Raw genomic sequence first — 19,753 nt, forward strand, 5'->3', positions numbered from 1 at the left:
TACTTAAATGTTTTAAGGATTGAGCTCTGCAATACTATAGGTTAGGAGGTCAGGGAGATCAGCAAAGAAGATTGAAAAGAAGTGGTGAGTAAGGAGGTAACTTATAAGAATGAGGGAGTGATCTCCTCTGTTAGATGCTGCTAACAGGCCAAGTAAGATGAGGACTAAGAATTAGCCATTAGGTTTATTAAAGTAAAGGTCACTGATGTTCTCTGTGAACAGTTCTTTGGAGTAGTAGAGATCAAAGTTTTACTGGAGTGGGTTCACAAGAGAATGGGAAGATATGAATTGAATATAGTCAATAGAGACAATACTTCCAAGAAGTTTTGCTGTGTGTAAAAGCAGAAAATTGGGGCAGTGGTAAAGAGGTAGGTGAGATCAAGGGAGATTTTGTTATTTTAAAGATAGGACTGTGTGGAACAGAGATAGAATATTAGATTATGCAAGAGGAAGAGGAGAGGATTGTTGGGGAGATGTTCTAGAATAAGCAAAGGAAGGAAGTCTAGTGCATAACTGGAAAGGTTGGCCTTAAAGAGGAGCAGGGGCAGTTTATATTAACAGAAGGGAAGGTAGATTAGTGTGTACACAGGCACAGTGGGTGGTTAGATGTGGCAGGAGAGCTTGTAGAAGTTCTCTTGTGATTGCTTTTAATTCTTTCTGAAGTAGGAAGCAGATATTTGGCCATATATGAGAATGGGAGAAGAGAAGGTATAAAATAGCCCTCTAGAAGGAGGAGGAATAGAGAATGTATAGACTAGGGAAGTATAGAGTTGCCAGACAACTCTAAGGACTTGCATAAAGTTAGTGGTCACGTGTTTAAAATGAGACATCAGTATGGTTGTATGATTTCATACAACCATATTCAGCTGATGATGCACAATAAATATTTTGAATTTAATTCAGTTGTGTGGAAGATCAAAGGGAAGTCTTCATCAAGAAAGTAACATTAAAATTTTTTTAATGTTTATTTTTTTACATTTATTTATTTATTTTTGAGAGACAGAGCACAAGTGGGGGATGGGCAGAGAGAGAAGGAGACACAGAATCCGAAGCAGGCTCCAGGCTTCAAGCTGTCAGCACAGAGCCCAATGCAGGGCTCGAACTCACAAACCGTGAGATGATGACTTGAGCCTAAGTCAGACACTCAACCGACTGAGCCACCCAGGCGCCCCAATGTTTCTTTATTTTGAGAGACAGAGAGAGAGAGACAGAGTGTAAACAGGGGAAGGGCAGAGAGAGAAGGAGACACAGAATCCGAAGTAATCTCCAGGCTCTGAGCTGTCAGCACAGAGCTGGAGCTCGAACCCACGAACCGTGAGATCATGACCTGAGCTGAAGTTGGACGCTTAACTGAGCCACCCAGGTGCCCCAAGAAAGTAACATTTGAACTGGCTCTTGAAGAATATGATGGAATTTGATAATTGGAGAGGAGGGGTAAGGACTTTCCAGGTGGAGGCAGCAATATGTGCAAAGGCCCAAAGGCAAGGAAGAGCAGAGTATATTCCTTGAAAATTTGGAAATCACTGTTGTAGGCTGTGGTCTACCAAATATACAACATAGCGACTATGTAAGGTTAGACAGGAAGAATGTGCCTCATAGCATGTTATAAATAATAAACAAGCTCACTAAATGCTATTTCTGTACTTTATTCAGATGCTCTTAATGCTCAACAGTACAAAGTCCTCATTGGTAACCGGGAATGGATGATTAGAAATGGTTTTGTTATTAATAATGATGTAGATGATTCCATGACTGAACATGAGAGAAAAGGTCGGACTGCTGTATTGGTGGCCGTTGATGGTAAGATTTTCCTAAGTACATGATGACTCAATTTTGTGATCTCAGTTATTTTACGTATATTTTTGAGAGACTTCTGAACTTGAGGGTTATTCAGAAGCAGCCTAAATGAAAAGTGAAAATGTTAGCAATACATAATTTTTACTGATTAATTTAGAATTCTCATGCATTTACCTGGCTTTATTAATTTCCTTTATAGTCTAACCTATGTTTTAAAAAAATAATCAAGGATTTTTTAAGACCTAAAAATAACATAGCATTAGAGTAATAGCAAAATACAATAATATCTATAATCTTATCATCCTAACTCAGTGTCCATTTTAATTGCATGTATTCCATTTCTGGTTTTTGGTGTGTGTGTGTGTGTAATATATGTACAGAATTATAACATTAGTACATATATACCATTTTTAAATAGGTTATTTTGCATATATATTTTACCTCAATAAAGTTGAATAAAAGTTAAAATTCCTTCTACACATACTATTTTCTTTTTCTTTTTCATTTGCTGTATTCATAAATATTTTCCAATTTTAATTCTGCATAATTTATTATATACTATAATTAAATCATTCCCTTGTTGGAAATTTAAGCTATTCCTAATATTTCGTTATTATACATAACACTACGATGAACATCTTTGAGGTTTTAGGTGCTTTCTTTTGTTAAATTATTTCTTAGGGAAAATTTCTAGCTGTAAGATAAATTATTCAACATTTATAATCCTTGCTAAGTATGAAGGCAGTATCTTAACTATGACCTTAACTAGGTCTAGGAAGAAGCATAAAATACTATTTACTTTTGTTTTTAAAAGAAAATAAAATAAATAAAATAAAATAATTACTTGCAGTGATTTATTTCCCCCAGTTATAAAATGGCAGTTTGTCTCAATTCTCCCCTTTCACCTTAAAAAGAAAAAAAAAGTATTAGTTTTCAGTTTCATTTGCCTTTAAATGAACTAAAGTGTTTGGGGGCTATTGGCCAGTACTTCTCAAAGGAAAGAAAGAGTCTTTTAGTATCCAATAAGGTCTCTCTTTTCATTTTCTATTCTACTTTCATTTCATATTACTACCTTCATTAATAATCCCTATGTCACTCTGAAATTTTCACACCTAAATATGGAAGTTTGTTGCAAGTTTGGTGGAATACAGTCTGTGTGGGCTTGGAGACATTTTGAGTTAAGCTAAGCCCTGAACAATTTTACTTAACAAAATTAATTTCTTTCTCAAATTTTAAGTTAGAATATTATTATGCTTTCACCATATTCCAAACTCTCTTATTTTCTGGTGCTCCTTTATTAGATGAGCTGTGTGGCTTGATTGCTATTGCTGATACAGTGAAGCCTGAAGCAGAATTGGCTGTCCATATTTTGAAATCCATGGGCTTAGAAGTAGTTCTGATGACCGGAGACAACAGTAAAACAGCTAGATCTATTGCTTCTCAGGTAATTGATTTACATAGTTGTTGGGGTGGTGGTATGTAGTAACTTCTAATTCTTCATATACATTTTGTTTCTTGCTTTCAAGTGCTAAAAAAATCATATGACCTATTGTTTTCCTTATCACTGATTATCCATATCTGATTCCTTAAAGAACAATTAGCATGCTGTGTGGGAAGGACTTTGGTCTTTGTGTGTTACTAAAAAGCCATTTACCTAATCCATGAGATGCTTCAGTGACACCATACACTAGTTTCTGTTGATACTTCCTTTGAAATGTTACTTATACTCTTTACCAGCGTTGCTAGCCTAAGCCAGGCTCAATCACTAAGCCAGGTGCTCAATCTCTCATGTCTAAAATACAGCAATAGCTCCAGGCACTTCCTTCTCTAGTCCATCCTGAACATCACTGGTGGAACCATCTCCTAATGCACCACTTTGACATAGTTTTCTGCTACTGACCCCCACATTTGCCTTACCTGCAGAACTTTTCTCACATTAGTCTTTTCTATTTCAGAATGCCTTCTCCCCTCTTCTATTAAATAACACAAGTAATATATGGAAACATTCTTATATAAAAAATGCAGGAGGAGGGGTGCCTGGGTAGCTCATTCGGTTAAACATCCAACTTCAGCTCAAGTCATGATCTTACAGTTGGTGAGTTCGAGCCCTGCATCAGACTCTGTGCTGACAGCTTGGAGCCTGGAGCTTGGAGCCTGCTTTGGATTCTCTGTCTGCCTCTCTCTCTGCCCTTCCCCTGCTCATTCTCTCTCTCTCTCTCTCTCCCCCCACCCTCAAAAATAAATAAACATTAAAAAATTTGGGGGAGGGGCAGCTGCGTAGCTCAGTCAGTTAAGCATCCGACTTTGGCTCAGGTCATGATCTTGCTGTTTGTGAGTTCAAGCCCTGTGTTGGGCTCTGTGCCTGGAGCCTGCTTTGGATTCTGTGTCTCCCTCTCTCTCTGCTCCTCCCCCACTCATGCTGTGTCTGTCTCTCTCTTTCTCTCAAAAATAAAAAAAAATTAAAAAATAAAAAAATTTAATGCAGAAGGATATAAATCAAAAAGTTTAAGTTACCTTTTCCCAAACTCCCTGTCCAGTCCTACCCCCCACTTTTTTTAAAAACTTTTTTTAATGTTTATTTGTTTTTGAGAGAGACAGAGACAGAATGCAAGTGGGTTTGCGGCAGAGAGAGAGGGAGACACAGAATCTGAAGCAGGCTCCAGGCTCTGAGCGGTTAGCACAGAGCCTGACGTGGGGCTCAAACTCACGAGCTGTGAGATCATGACCTGAGCCGAAGTCAGACGTTCAACCAACTGAGCCACCCAGGCACCCCCTACCCCAACTTTTTCACATGCATGTGTGTTCATATACGAATGTATAGTTCTGGTATTTTCAACATAAATTACATCATTTTTCTACAGATTGTTCATTCAGCCCTTTGCACTTTAAGTGTTTATTTTTATTTATTTTGAGAGTGTGTTCGCATGCACAGGGGTGGAGGAGAGGGGCAGAGAGAGAGGGAGGCACAGAATCCAAAGCAGGCTTCACTCAGTGCGGAGTCTGACATAGGGCTCGATCTCACGACTGTGAGATCGTGACCTGAGCGGAAATCAAGAGTCAGATGCTTAACGCCACCCAGGTGCCCCAGCACTTTTTTTTTTTTGGTAACAAAATACATTCCTTGGAGCTTTATCCATATCTGAAAAAACAAAATTATTTTATTCTTTCAAAATTACTACATGGAATCCCATGGTAGGAATGTGTCATAATTTACTTAACCGTTCCTCTCATGATGGGTATTTAGGTGATTTTGAAAATTTTGTTGTTACAAACAGGGCAGTAATGTACATCCTTAGATATACATCTTGTTTTTTAGGGGGTGGTGGCTTTCACAGTGCTTTCATTTTGTATTTATTTTTTTAAATTGTATTGTAGTTCCAGTATAGTTAACATATAGTGTTATATTAGACTCAGGTGTACAACATAGTGATTCAACAGTTGTATACATTACTCAGTGCTAATCATGGTAAGTGTATGCCCCTTCACCTATTTTATCCATCCCCTCACCTAACTCCCGTCTAGTAGCCATTAGTTTGTTCTCTATAATTAAGAGTCTGGTTTTTGGTTTGTCTCTGTCTTTCCTTGTTTATTTGTTTTGTTTCTTAAATTACACAAATGAGTGAAATCATGTGGTATTGATCTTTCTCTGGATGAATTATTTCACTTAGCATCATACCCTCTAGATCCATCCATGATGTTGCAAATGGCAAGATTTCATTCCTTTTTATGGCTGAGTAATATACCACTGTATGTATGTATGTATGTATGTATGTATGTATGTATATATGTTTGTATATATATGTGTGTGTGTGTGTGTGTGTGTGTATACACACCACATTTTCTTTATCCATTCATCTATCAATGGACATGGGCTGCTTCCATATCTTGGCTATTATAAATAATGCTGCAAGAAACATAGCAGTGCATTTATCTTTTTGAATTCGTGTTTTCATATTATTTGTGTAAATACCCAGTAGTGGAATTACTGGATCAAATGGTAATTCTATTTTTAATTATTTGATGAATCTCCATACTGTCTTCCACAATGGCTGCACCAGTTTGCATTCACCAGCGGTGCATGAGGGTTCCTTTTTCTTCACATCCTTGCCAATATCTGTTGTTTCTTGAGTTTTTTATTTTAGTCATTCTGGAAGGTGTGAGGTGATATCGCATTATGGTTTTGATTTGCATTTCCCTGATGTTGAGTAATGTAGAGCATCTTTTCATGTGTCTGTTGGCCGTCTGTCTTCTTTGGAGAAATGTCTTTATATGTCTTCTGCCCACTTTTAAATTGGATTGTTTGTTTTTTAGGTCTTGAGTTTTAGAAGTTCTTTCTATATTTTGATACTAACCCTTTATCATATATGTCCTGTGCAAATATCTTCTCTCATTCCATAGGTTACCTTTTAGTTTTGTTGATTGTTTCCTTTGCTCTGCAGAAGCTTTTTATCTTGATGTTGTCCCAGTAGTTTATTTTTGCTTTTGTTTCCCTTGCCTCCGGAGACATGTCAAGTAAGAAGTTGCTGCAGCAGAGGTCAAAGATGTTGTTGCCTGTTTTCTCCTCTAGGATTTTGGTGGTTTCTTGTCTCACATTTTGGTCTTTCATTCATTTTGAGTTTTATTATGGTGAAAGAAAGTGGTCCACTTTCATTCTTTTGCATGTTGCTGTCTAGTTTTCCCAACACCATTTGTTTAAGAGACTTTTTTCCTTCGGATATTCTTTCCTGTTTTGTCGAAGATTAGTTGACCATATAGTTCTGGGTCCATTTCTGGATTTTCTGTTCTGTCCCATTGATATATGTGTCTGTTTTTGTGCCAGTACCATACTGTTTATTACTACATGTTTGTAGTATATCTTGAAATCTGGGATTGTGATACCTCCAGTTTTGTTCTTTTTTCAAGGTAGCTTTGGGTCTTTGGTGGTTCCATGCAAATCTTAAGATTATTTGTTCTAGTTCTATGAAAAATGCTGTTGATATTTTGATAGAGATTGCATTAATTCTGTATATTGATTTGGGTAGTATGCACATTTTAACAATGTTTGTTCTTCTAACACATGAGTAAGGAATATCTTCTGATTTGTTTATGTCATCTTTGATGTCTTTCATCAGTGTTTTATAGTTTTCAGAATACAAGTCTTTCACCTCCTTGGTTAAGTTTATTCCTATGTATTTCGTTATTTTTGGTGTAATTGTAAATGGTATTGTTTTCTTAATTTCCTTCTCTGCTACTTCATAATTAATGTTTAGAAATGCAATGGATTTCTGTGTATTGATTTTGTATCCTGTGACTTTACTGAATTCCCTTATCAGTTCTAGTAGTTTTTGGGTGGCATCCTTAGGGCTTTCTATATATAGTATGATTTCATCTGCAAATAGTGAAAGTTTTACTTCTTTCATACCAATTTGGATGTCTCTTAGGTCTTTGTGTTGTTTGACTGCTGTGGCTAGGACTTCTAGTACTATGTTGAATAAATGTGGTGAGAGAGGACATCCTTGTTTTGTTCTTGACCTTAGGAGAAAAGATCTCAGTTTTTCACCACTGAGGATGATGTTAGCTGTGGGTTTTTCATATATGGCTTTTTTTATGTTGAGATATGTTTCCTCTAAACCTACTTTGTTGAAAGTTTTTATCGTGAATTGATGTTGTACTTTGTTAAATGGTTTTTCTACATCTACTGAAATGATCATATGGTTTTTATCCTTTCTTTTGTTATGTAATGTATCACATTAATTGATTTATAAATATTGAACCACCCTTGTTGCATCCTGGGAATAAATCCCACTTGGTTTTGGTGAGTGATTTTTTTAAATGTATTGTTGGCTTTGGTTTGCTAATATTTTGTTGAGGACTTTTACATCTGTGTTCATCAGAGAGATTGGCATGTAGTTCTCTTTTATTGTAGTGTCTTTGTCTGATTTTGATATTAGAGTAATGCTGGCCTCATTGAACTTATTTGGAAGTTTTTATTCCTTTTCTATATTTTTGGAACAGTTTTAGAAGAATAGGTATTACCTCTTCTCTAAATGTTTGGTAGAATTCTGTGAAGCCATCTGGCCCTGGACTTTTATTTGTTTGGAGTTTTTTGATCAATTGATTCTATTTTCATTGTTGGTAATCAGTCTTTTCAAATTTTATTTTCTTCCTTACTCAATTTTGGGAGGTTATATGTTTTTAGGAATTTATGCATTTCTTGTGGGTTGTCCAATATGTTAGCATATAATTTCTCATAACATTCTTTTATAATCCTATGTATTTCTGTGGTATTTGTTGTTATTTCTCCTCTTTCATTTCTCATTTTGATTATTTGAGTACTATTTTTAAAAATATTCTTTATTTAATCTTATTTTTTTAAGTTTATGTATGTATGTAGGTAGGTAGGTAGGTAGGTATGTAGCCTCTACTCCCAACATGGGACTCGAACTCACAGTCCTGAGATCAAGAGTCACATGCTCTTCTGACTGAGCCAAGTGCCTCGAGTCCTATAGATAGATAGATAGATAGATAGATAGATAGATAGATAGATAGATATTTTGATGCGTCTGGCTAAATGTTTATCACTTTTGTTGATCTCTTCAAAGAACTGGCTCCTGGTTTCATTGATTGCTTTTAGTTTGTATTTTACTTATTTCTGCCCTAACATTATTATATAATTCTTTCTCTGGTTTTGGATTTTGTTTGTTCTTTTTCTAGCTCCTTTTTGTGTAAGGTTTGGTTAATTATTTGAGATTTTTCTTGCTTCTTGAGGTAGACCTGTTTTGGTGTAAACTTCCCTTTTAAAACAGCTTTTGCTACATCCCAGAGATTTTGGCCATTTTGTTTTCATTTGTCTCCATGTATGTTTTGATTTCCTCTTTGAATTCAGGATATATCCATTCATTGTTTAGTAGCATGTTATTTAGTCTTTCCAGGTTTTTTCTTGTGGTTGACTTCTAGTTTCATAGCATTGTGGTTGGAACAGATGCGTGGTATGACTTCAGTCTTTTTGAATTTGTTGAGATTTGTTTTGTGGCCGAACATGTGATCTATTCTGGAGAAAATTCTGTGTGCACATGAAAAGAGTGTGTATTTCTGCTGTTTTAGGTTGGAATGTTCTGACTATATGTTAGATCTGGTCCAATGTGTCCTTTAAAGCCACTATTTCCTTGTTGGTTTTCAGTTTGGATGATCTATCCATTGATGGAAGTGGAGTGGTGAAGTCCCCTTACTAGTATTACTATTAATTACTTCCTTCATGTTTCTTATTAGTTGCTTTATGTATTTTGGTTCTCTCATGTTGGGTGCATAGATATTTACAATTTTTACATCCTGTTAGGTTGTTCCTTTTATGATTATATAGTGCTCTTCTTTGTCTCTCGTTACAATCTTTACTTTAAAGTCTATTTTGTCCTATACAAGTATTGCTACTCTGACTTTGTTTTCACTTCCTTTTGTATGATAAATGTTTTTCCATACCTCACTTTCAATCTGCATGTGTCTTTAGGTCTGAAATGAGTCTTGTAGCACATATATGGGTCTTACTTTTTAATCCATTCACCCAGTGTCTTTTGACTGAAACGTTTAGTCCATTTACATTCGAAGTAATTATTGATAGGTATATACTTGTTACCATTTTGTTACTTGTTTTATGGTTTTTTGCAGTTCTCTCTTCCTTTGTTTTGTCGCTCTTTTCTCTTATGGTTTTCTGGCTTGTTTTAGGGACATACTTGGATTCCTTTCTTTTTAGTTTTTGCATATCTATTACTGATTTTTGATTTGTTATTAACATTAGGTTTATATATAACATTATATGCATATATCAGTCTGTATTAAGCCGATGGTTGCTTAAGTTTGAAGCCAGTTTTTCTCCTCTCCCCTATTTTTTAGGTATATGGTGCCTTGCTTTACATCCTTCTATTTTGTGAATCCCTTGACAAATTTTTTAGATATACTTAATTTTACTGCTTTTGTGCTTCCTACTTTTCTTACTCTTACTTATGGTCTTTCCTTTTCACTCAGTGAGTCCACTCTAAGATTTCTTATAAGACTGGGTTAGTGGTAATGAATTACTTTAACTTTTGTTTGTCTGGGGAACTCTATTTCTCCTTCTATTCTGAATAATAGCCTTGCTGGAAAGAGTATTCTTTGTTGCAGGTTTTTTTCCTTTAGCACTTTGATTGTATCATGCCAGTCCCTTCTGGCCTGCAAAATTTCTTCTGAAAAATCTGCTGATAGCCTTTTGGGTTTCCCTTGCATATACCTGTTTTCTCTTACTGCTTTTAAAATTCTCCCTTTATCACCCCCTTTTACCATTTTAAATACTCTGTCTTGTTGTGGGCCTTCTTGGGTCAGTTTTGTTGGGGCTTCTCTGTGCCTCCTGGATCTGAATTTCTCTTTCCTTCCCCAGATTAGGGATATTTTCAGCTATTATTTCTTCAAACAAATTTTCTGCCCTATTTTCTTTTTTCTCCTTCTGGGATCCCTATCATGTGAATGTTATTACTCATGATGGCATTGCTATGTTCCCTTAGTCTATTTTCATTTTTTATTATTTTTTTCTCTATCCTGTTCACCTTGATTGCTTTCCATTACTCTCTTCTTGAGGTCATTGATCTGTTGTTCTGCTTCCTATACTCTCCTGTTTGTTCTCTCTAGTATGTTTTTTAAATTTAAAAAAAAATATTTATTCATTTTGAGAGAGACAGAGTCAGCATGAGTAGGGGAGGGGCAGAGAGAGAGAGAGAGAGGGAAATGGAATCCCAAGAAGGATCTGCACTGGCACTGGCAGTTGTGGAGCCTGTTGTGGGGCTCGAACTCACAAAACTGTGAGATCATGACCTGAGCCAAAACCAAGTTGGACACTTAACTGACTGAGCCACTCATGTGCCCCTCTAGTATATTTTTAATTTCAGTTACAGAGTTCTCCATCTCCTTTTGCTTCCTTTTTATGTTTCCTATTTCTTTGTTGACAGTCACACTGAAGTCTCCACTGTTTTCTCAAGTGCAGTGACTATCCTTATGCCTATTACTTTAAATTATCTATCAGGCATATTATTTTCATTTCATTTAGCTCTCTTCCTGTGATTTTGTCCTTTTTTTTCATTTTGTGATATATTCCTCTGTCCCTTCATTTTGTCTAACTCTCTGTGTCTGTTTCTCTGTGTTAGGAAAGTCAGCCATGTCACCTGATCTTGAAAGTAATGGCCTGCAGTGCAGTGTCCCCTGTTCACTAGAACCTGGCACTCAGGGATGTCTCCTATGTGTGTTGTGTGCACCGGATTATTTTGGCTGAGCCACGTTTGCCTTCAGTTCACTTGTCTGCAGTGGCTTTCTTTGCCTGTTGGTGGGAAAGGTTTGGTCCTTGTGGTCTTAGTGGGCCAGTCTGGGGCCACCTTGGGCATGAGTTGAGTCAGACCAGGTTTTTGCCAGAGATGCAGTACCACTGAACTACAGGGTGCTCTCCCTGTGTTGTCCCCTGAGAAGCTTTTTTTGGTGAGTGGAGCCTGCCATCTGACCCTATGAGTTGGACTGGTGTGTGTGGTTATCTTCTCCTCTGTCTGGGACTGGAGTCGCTGTGTAGTGGTTCTGACCCCCTATTGGGGCTGCTTGCACACTGCCAGGCTTGTGGCACTGCTTTGGATGGGCTCCGGCCAATGGCATATTGGAGGGGGCAGGTGTGCATGAGAAAGTGGGGGCAGGGCCTGGGGTTCCAGAATGGTCTGTGCTGGCCTGCTGTGGGAAGGGACCTGTAGCCTCCAGGGAAAACTTCTGCATCTGGCCAAGTTGGAGGGAGTGGATCTGCAGAAGGGCATAGCGGCAGGGAGAGAGTTGGCACTGCACTGGTTACCACAGGTGTTTGTATATCTAGGCTGGGGCCAGGGGAGGGAAATGCTGCCTGCTGGTTCTTTTGTTCTTAGAGAAGTCTCCCAAAGGTCTCTGCCTCTATAGTACACAAATCTCCTTCCTGTATATCCCAGGCGTTTTTCAAACTGCTGCTTCTATGCTGTATCTCAGTGGGGTTGTTTGTTGTGCTGTCTCTTTAAGGGGGAAGACTCAGTTTCCTATTGCCCACTGGCTCTCCCAGAGCTGAACCAGCTGATTTTTAAAATTTTTAAAATTCCAGGTTTCTAGACTCACTGATTGTAAGAACTTACAAAGCCTGGCCCCTCTGGTTCTCAAAACTCTATGAGAACCTGCCTTCCCTGTGCAGGCCCCTGTGCCCAGGGCACCTGATGTAGGGGGCTGTTCCTCTCTTCCCACTCCAGACTCACTGCACCCCTCCCTCCCACAGACTGTCCCACGAGTCCACCTGGCTCTGGACTGTATCTCCCTCTCCACACATTCCTCAACATGGCCCTTTCTCTTTACCTAACTGTGGCAGTCTGTTCTGTCAGGCCCTATGCTGTTCTCTGGATCAGCCACATCACTGTGGATGACCCAGGTTGCATCTATGGGATGAGGTTAGCCCAGGATCCCCCCACTTTGCCATCTTCCCTGGAAGTCAAACATAAATATTTTTATACATGTATAAGTATGTCCAGAATATAGTTAGAAGTGGAATTGCTGAACTAAATGATGTGTGCACTTTGATAGATGCTGCCAAATGCCCTCTAAAAACATGATAACTGTTTACACGCTCACCAAGAGTGCATATGAGAGCTGATTTCTCTATATTCTTACTATCACTAGATACTACCAATTTTTGTAATTTGGGACATCTGGTGGGTAGAAACTGATGGCTCGCTATTGCTGCATTCTATTTCAGGTACTAGTAATATTTCTTGAAATGAATTGAGTTTATTTTTCCTCATGTAGGTTGGCATTACTAAGGTGTTTGCTGAAGTTCTCCCTTCTCATAAGGTTGCTAAGGTGAAGCAACTTCAGGAGGAGGGGAAACAGGTTGCAATGGTAGGAGATGGAATCAATGACTCTCCAGCTCTGGCAATGGCTAATGTTGGAATTGCCATTGGCACAGGTACAGATGTAGCCATTGAAGCAGCTGATGTGGTTTTAATAAGGGTAAGTCCTGTGGCCTGAACATTGAGGTCTGTGATACTGCTCTACCTGGTCAGGGATAGTGTCATAAAGTATATGGAATAGAACAATTCTTTCTAATTCCTGTGCTCCCAGCCATTGAGACGGAGAATTGAAGATGGGAGTATGAGAAGTCATACTAATTACTTTCAGACTTTCTCAATCCAGCAAAGCAAATGAGAATGACAAGCTTCTAAAGTAAAGAATAAGATTGGGGAATATACTTATAATAAAATTATCTTCAACAAACACTTGCTGAGATTATTTTAAGGGATATAATGCACATAGCATCATACAATGCAAGAAGTGTTTTCTAGACCCCTGAGAAAAAGTCCTGAAAAACATCTTCCAAGGCTGACTGAAATTTTTAGCAATATTTAAGATTTATAGTTAAATTATATATTTAAGATTTATAATATTTAAGATTTATTACCTACCCTAAGGTATACATCATCTGCAAAATCACAGTATCAAATACAAAAGTACTAGTTAAGTTAAAGTCTCTCACTAATATCACAAATATTTCTGTTCTCAGAATGATCTTCTGGATGTAGTGGCAAGTATTGACTTATCAAGGAAGACAGTCAAGAGGATTCGGATAAATTTTGTTTTCGCTCTAATTTATAATCTAGTTGGAATTCCCATAGCTGCTGGTATGTGACTATTAACTAGTATTGCTTTTCCTCTGAAGTCATTAGAGACCTATCGTATTGGAAGCTTCAGTCTTATTCCTAGTTTTGAGCTCAGTTTCTTCCTTTTCAAATTTTTATTTAAAATTCTAGTTAGTTAACCTACAGTGCAGTATTGGTTTTAGGAATAGAATTCAGTGATTCATCATGTACATACAATACCCAGTGTTGGGCTCAATTTTTATATGTAGCCTCCTGGTATGGTGAGAGGTAATATTAACATCAATAATGATAATTTCAAGCAATGTTCATCACAGCCTAAAATGTAAAAGCATTCTGACAGGTTTATTTTAATTTACTTTATTTTCCCCTCCCAACTTTATATTTAAAAAAATTTCAAAGGAGCACTTGGGTGGCTCAGTCAGTTAAGTGTCTGACTCTTGGTTTCGGCTCAGGTCATAATCTCACGGTATGTGAGATTGAGCCCCGTGTTGGGCTCTGCTCTGACAGCATGGAGCCTGCTTGGGATTCTCTCTCTCCTTCTCTCTCTGCCCCTCACACACGCTGCCTTGCTCTCTAAACAAATAAACATTAAAAAATTTTTTGAAAAAGATTTAAAAGGTATATATAAGAAGGAAAAAAGATACAATGAAAACCTGTATAGTCTTCATTTAAATTCACCAGTTAATAATACTTTATTTACTACATTGCTTCATCTCTTTCTCCATATGCTCTCTCACATTTATATTTATTCATATTTATACTTGTACTGTATTTATTTACTTATTTTTTGCTGGATAACAAATTTACTTTTAATCTCACTACTCAAACACAACTACTGTTAGCGTTTTAGTGTCTTTCCTTCCAGTCTTTTTCACTTTGCATCAGTTTTGTGTCTTGTTACATAGGTATAATTATAGCATACAGAGAATTTTTTGCTCCTCACTTAGCATTCTAATAGCCAACACGTTTTGTTTTGTTTTTTTAAGTTTGGGTACCAGGAGAGAGAGAGAGAGAGAGAGAGAGAGAGAGAGAGAGAGAGAGAGATTGAGAGATTGAGAGAGAGAGAGGGGGAGAAAGAGATATTGATTAAAGGAATAAGACCAAGGAAAAGTAATTTAGAGTTTTTAAGTAAACACTGGATAACGTCTTGTACTTAGGGACTTGATAGGAGTTAGTAATAACAGAAGAGAAGTAGTTATCACTTTCTTCTTGTTCTCTCTGGTTTGAGAGCCAAAGAAGGACATGAAATGATGGAAGAACAATTATAAAGCTGTTTATAAACAGGGACACACAAATGCTGTTTATAAACAGGGGCACAGGGGTGCCTGGGTGGCTCAGTCAGTTAAGCAACCAACTGCAGCTCAGGTCATGATCTCACAGTCCGTGAGTTCAAGCCCCGTGTCAGGCTCAGTGCTGACAGGTCAGAGCCTGGAGCCTGCTTCGGATTCTGTGTCTCCCTCTTTCTCTCCTGCTCATGCTCTGTCTCTCTCTGTCTCAAAAATAAGTAAAAACATTTAAAAAAAATTAAAAATAATAAACAGGGGCACAAAAAGTAAAAGAACAGTCCATAGAGATTAATTCATGGAACAAATGATTTTTAAAATTATGCAAGTAATATATGATGACTGTAGAAAAAGTAGAAAAATATAGATAAACACATAAAAAGTTAAAAGTACAATAAGTCTATCTTATCCTTATCATATAAACAAATGTTAAAATGTCTATCCAAACCAAGTGTGGTGTGGCACCTGAGTGACTCGGTTAAGTGTCAGATTCTTGATCTCAGCTCAGTCTTGATCTCAGGGTTGTGAGTTCAATCCCCACATTGGGCTCCATGCTGGGTGTGGAGCCTACTGAAAACAAACAAACAAAAGGAAACAAAACAAGTGTGGATGAGTTTGTAGAACATGAACTCATACATGATTGGTGGAATTGTGATCTGGTACAGCCACTTTGGAGAACAACTGAGGAATATCCCCCTAAAATTGAGGATGTGCCCATGTTATAATCCAACAGTTTCACATCTAGGTATGTACCTTAGAGAAATTCTCAAGCACATGCACAGGTAGACATGTACAAGAATGTTCACAGAAATACCCTGTTAGTGAAAAATTGGCAGTGACATAAAGTGCTGAATAAATATCAAACAAGGAAATGGTTTGTATATATGTATTAGAAACACATTAGTAATCTGTTTAGTACTGACTGCTCTAACTAATCCAAACTTGTTTCCTAGGAGTTTTTATGCCCATTGGTTTGGTTTTGCAGCCCTGGATGGGATCTGCTGCAATGGCTGCTTCATCTGTTTCAGTAGTACTTTCTTCTCTCTTCCTTAAACTGTAAGTATGATGGCTTGCTCATGTTTGTATTTTATGTTCATTTTATCATCCACAGTCAGTTCTTGGTAGGTCTTATTCTTGTATGATAGGCCAAGACTATTCTTAATAATAAATGTTAGCTATATAATTATCATCTTATGTAGTCTTTACCTAGCAAGCATAAGCACTGAGTGGGGTAAAATGTAGTACATTGGCTTCTGAGAAGTAGAATTTCTGATCATGTGACCCCATACATATTTTTTTTTGAGCCACTTTCCTAGCAGGGACTCCCTTTGTAGATCTTCGTACCAGGCAAATATACTTTCATTTTTGAACATAAAAAGTGTCTAGTTCACATTTGGTTATTTCAAACTAGTGTCCTTTTGCATGTGTTCAGTTATAGAAAACCAACTTATGAGAATTATGAACTGCATGCCCGAAGCCACATGGGACAGAAAAGGCCTTCGGAAATCAGCGTTCATGTTGGAATAGATGACACCTCAAGAAATTCTCCTAAACTGGGTTTGCTGGACCGGATTGTTAATTACAGCAGAGCCTCCATAAATTCACTACTGTCTGATAAACGGTCCCTAAACAGCATTGGTACCAGTGAACCTGACAAGCATTCACTTCTGGTGGGAGACTGCAGGGAAGATGATGATACCACATTGTAACAGGCCGCAGAGAGTGCTACTAGCCGATGTTGTTATGCACTGACACAGCATTAGTGATGTTACCTTAACTTTTCAAAATATTGTGGAAGGATTTTATATTGGTCTCATGCCCTGATGTTAAGGATTCTATTTGCATTGCATTTGTCTAATGGCAGAAATATATTTTTTCAGAGTTAGCTCTGAACCTAGCTTTATTTAAAATGAATCTCCAGCCCTTTTTGTTTTCACTAGTAACAGATAAGGTAGACCAGTGAGGTTTACAACAAGTCCTACAATTGAAGATTACTCAATTGCTGCTAAAGTGATAATGTTTTTTATTTGACCAAAAAGAAAAGGCTCAAGAAAAAGGATAATTTAAAAGTTTCAAGATCTGAGAGCATGATCTTGAGGACATTCTTGAGCTCTCATCCCTGTCAGGTTGGGGAATAATGGCTTTTAAAACACTGTAAAGCATCTGGGTTTAGAAGGAAAACAGTTAGAAACTGTTTAAAAATAGATGTGCCTTATTTATTACAGGCTTTCTTCCCCCTTATTCTCCCTGCATCTTTGTCTTTGCAATTGCCCTAGTTTGTTTTTTTGTTGTTCTTTCAGCTGAGCTAAGTGTAGGTGATTGATTGATAAAAATAAATGACAACTTTTCCAATATCTTTTTCCTTTCTTTATCTTGTAACCCAAAAAGACCTTAAGGATCCATAGGGTCCCTTGCTTCCTATCTTTCCATTGTTGTAAAAAAATAGATCAGATTCTTCATTCAGTGACTCTCTAGCTCTGTACAGGCTTTTAATTCACTCCTGACGAGTTCTACTCTAAATTGTTCTTAGTCTATCAGCCTCAGTCCAGAAGCCTAAAATGTTGAGCCTCTTCTACAATTAACTTTTTCGAAGATTAACACTACCATCCTTGACATATACGGGTCATGTGAAATTACCTAGATTCACTAAATTTGTCCTTTTTTGGGAGAGAATACAAGACGGTAGCTGGTATATATAATTTAATAGATTTTAAATATATTTTAGTATTTTAGATGACCTCTCAAAATGACTTTAAAATAATGCTATTACACAAAGCTGCATTTACCAAAAAAACATAACAAATTTGTAATATAGAAATGAGAATTTCCCTAGGTTGTGATACCTTTTAGCCAAGTCTATACTTTTCTCTAGTTTAAAACATTTGCACTTGCTAGTAAGTGTGGTTTGCAAATTCAGGGGCTGTTTTCAGTGCCATACACATTTAGAAATTCCACTCTGAGTGCCTAGGAGTTAATACACTGATCAGAGATCTCGTACTTGTATCACTATTTAAATTCCTCATTTATTGCAAGATGGATTTCAGATGCAGATTATGGAAGTGAAAATAAATAAGTAAGTTCCTAATACTTTGTTCCCATTGCCATATGTAAAGCTGTTGGAACAATGCCTAGCACATAGGATTTGTATTCAGTAAATGTTATTTCTTTTCTCCCCTTGAGGTCAGTAATAAATAATTAATACTAATTTTCTTAGGGCAGAATCTAAAATCAGGTGGGATTGGGGAATGGGTTTCTTCCTCTCCTACTTCTTTTCTCTCTTCTCCTTTCATACACACACAAAAAAGTTTATAACATTATTCCATCCTGTCTTTTCAGATTTGGAAAAAATCTCATTTTTATCTCAACTATCTTTTTTTTTCTTTTCAAATTTTTATTTAAATTCCAGTTAGGTAACATACAATGCAATATTGGTTTCAGGAGTAGAATTCAGTGATTCATCTGTTAAATGCAACACCCAGTTATCTCAAGTATCTTAAAGAGAGAATTGAAACTATTGATGAAGGTGCTATTAATCTAGAAAGGCAAACCCATTTTAATGAAATATGAATGTATATCTAGGCTCTTTTTTAGACCAATGCCTATGTCATCTTCCATGCTTCCACTTTGAATTTTAATATTTGTTTTTTATTTTAATTCTAGTGGTCTGTCATATCACAATTTGTTTCTTCTAGAAGAAACAGCCAATATGATACATGTATAATAGACTTTTGGAAAAAGAAGCACCTTTCTCTCTTTCTCCCTTACTCTTTTCTGTGTCTCTGAAACACTTGAACATAGACAGTTACTACTTTTATTATTATGTTGTTTTTGAGTTGTCCTTTTGTCCCCCACTTGCCAAAGGACCCACATGACCTAAGATAGCAAGAAGAGCAACCTATAGTCTGGGAAAAATCAAGAATTTAATTTCACCTCTTACTATCAGAACAGAAAACATGTTGTTTAGAAAGAATCCTATTTTAAGTATCTGTAGTATCTTTGAATTCCCTACCATAAGTCTCTTTTGTAATCCTGAACTCCTATTAGCTTCATAGAGCAGCTGTATTCACAGGAGAGATGATCTAGGAACAGGATCAAAAACATTGCTTTCAGTTAGTAACTAGCTTTAAGTAACCAGTTACTTGTGAGAACAAATGTTATAAATGTAGATGTGTGTATGTGTTTCTCTGTTTATATACACACATACATATGTACGTACATATTTACCATATAGAGGAAAATGGGTTTATATTTGAATTTGATGTTTGAATATTTGAAATTCCTTATATGTTGTTCCTTTATCACTCTTCTGTATTCACTCAGCACCCATGCCCTCAGGCTGAAGATAACAAGGATGTTTTGATATCCAGTGCTGGTTCTGATTCAACTATGGGGCACCTTTTATCTTAAATATCCAAAGATGCCTTTTGAATTTCAAAGGTTAAAAACACAGCTAGAATATTTAATGTTATAATCTAAAGAAGTATGGTGGTCAGTGGTGAAAAGAGAAATGATATTTTTCCTAGTTTAGTATCAGCATTTTAGAGTGTTAAATTTGATGCCTTGTGAACAAAAAATTTTATACTGTGCTTTAACTTTTTAAAAGCTTGTTTCTTTTTTCAGATGTATTCTTTGTTCAGAATGCTTAAAATAGCACTATAGACAGGATGTTTCCAAAAATTTAAGTGTGTGTATCTTTTATGTACACAGCTTAAAATCAAGAATACATGTTTTTTGAGAATTTTTCTCCATTACTTGTGAATCTTGCTTTAAAATTATTTTTTCCTGATATTTATTTTACTCTATTTTGTTACTTTCTTTGGGTGAGGCATCTGGTTATTGGTTATTTTAATAAAAATAAAAACATTCCTGCAATCACTCCCTTTGGATTTTTGGTTATTTCTTTTCTATATTTAAAATATGTAATCAAATATAAACAATATAGATTCATGCCAAATTATTAGCTGTTTTTAGACTGTTTCTGTAGTCCCTCTGAAAATTTATCTGGTATGAATAACCAGATAAAGCACA

At 36.6% G+C, this 19,753-nt stretch overlaps 1 protein-coding gene across 5 annotated transcripts in view; it reads left to right on the forward strand.

The window, feature by feature from the left end:
- Window positions 1-19,601, forward strand: part of ATP7A (ATPase copper transporting alpha) — a 177,869-nt gene extending 158,268 nt beyond the window's left edge. For all 5 annotated transcript variants that reach the window (XM_053202514.1, XM_027053780.2, XM_015084279.3 and 2 more), the window contains 6 exons: window positions 1,654-1,800; window positions 3,099-3,241; window positions 12,592-12,795; window positions 13,346-13,463; window positions 15,679-15,781; window positions 16,158-19,601. In XM_053202514.1, the coding sequence (XP_053058489.1) occupies window positions 1,654-1,800; window positions 3,099-3,241; window positions 12,592-12,795; window positions 13,346-13,463; window positions 15,679-15,781; window positions 16,158-16,434 (992 nt within the window). In that variant the 3' untranslated portion in view covers window positions 16,435-19,601. The remainder of the gene's footprint in view (window positions 1-1,653; window positions 1,801-3,098; window positions 3,242-12,591; window positions 12,796-13,345; window positions 13,464-15,678; window positions 15,782-16,157) is intronic.
- The last annotated feature ends 152 nt before the right edge of the window (window positions 19,602-19,753 follow it).

Source organism: Acinonyx jubatus, chromosome X (genome assembly GCF_027475565.1).
Source record: "Acinonyx jubatus isolate Ajub_Pintada_27869175 chromosome X, VMU_Ajub_asm_v1.0, whole genome shotgun sequence".
NCBI lineage: Eukaryota > Metazoa > Chordata > Mammalia > Carnivora > Felidae > Acinonyx > Acinonyx jubatus.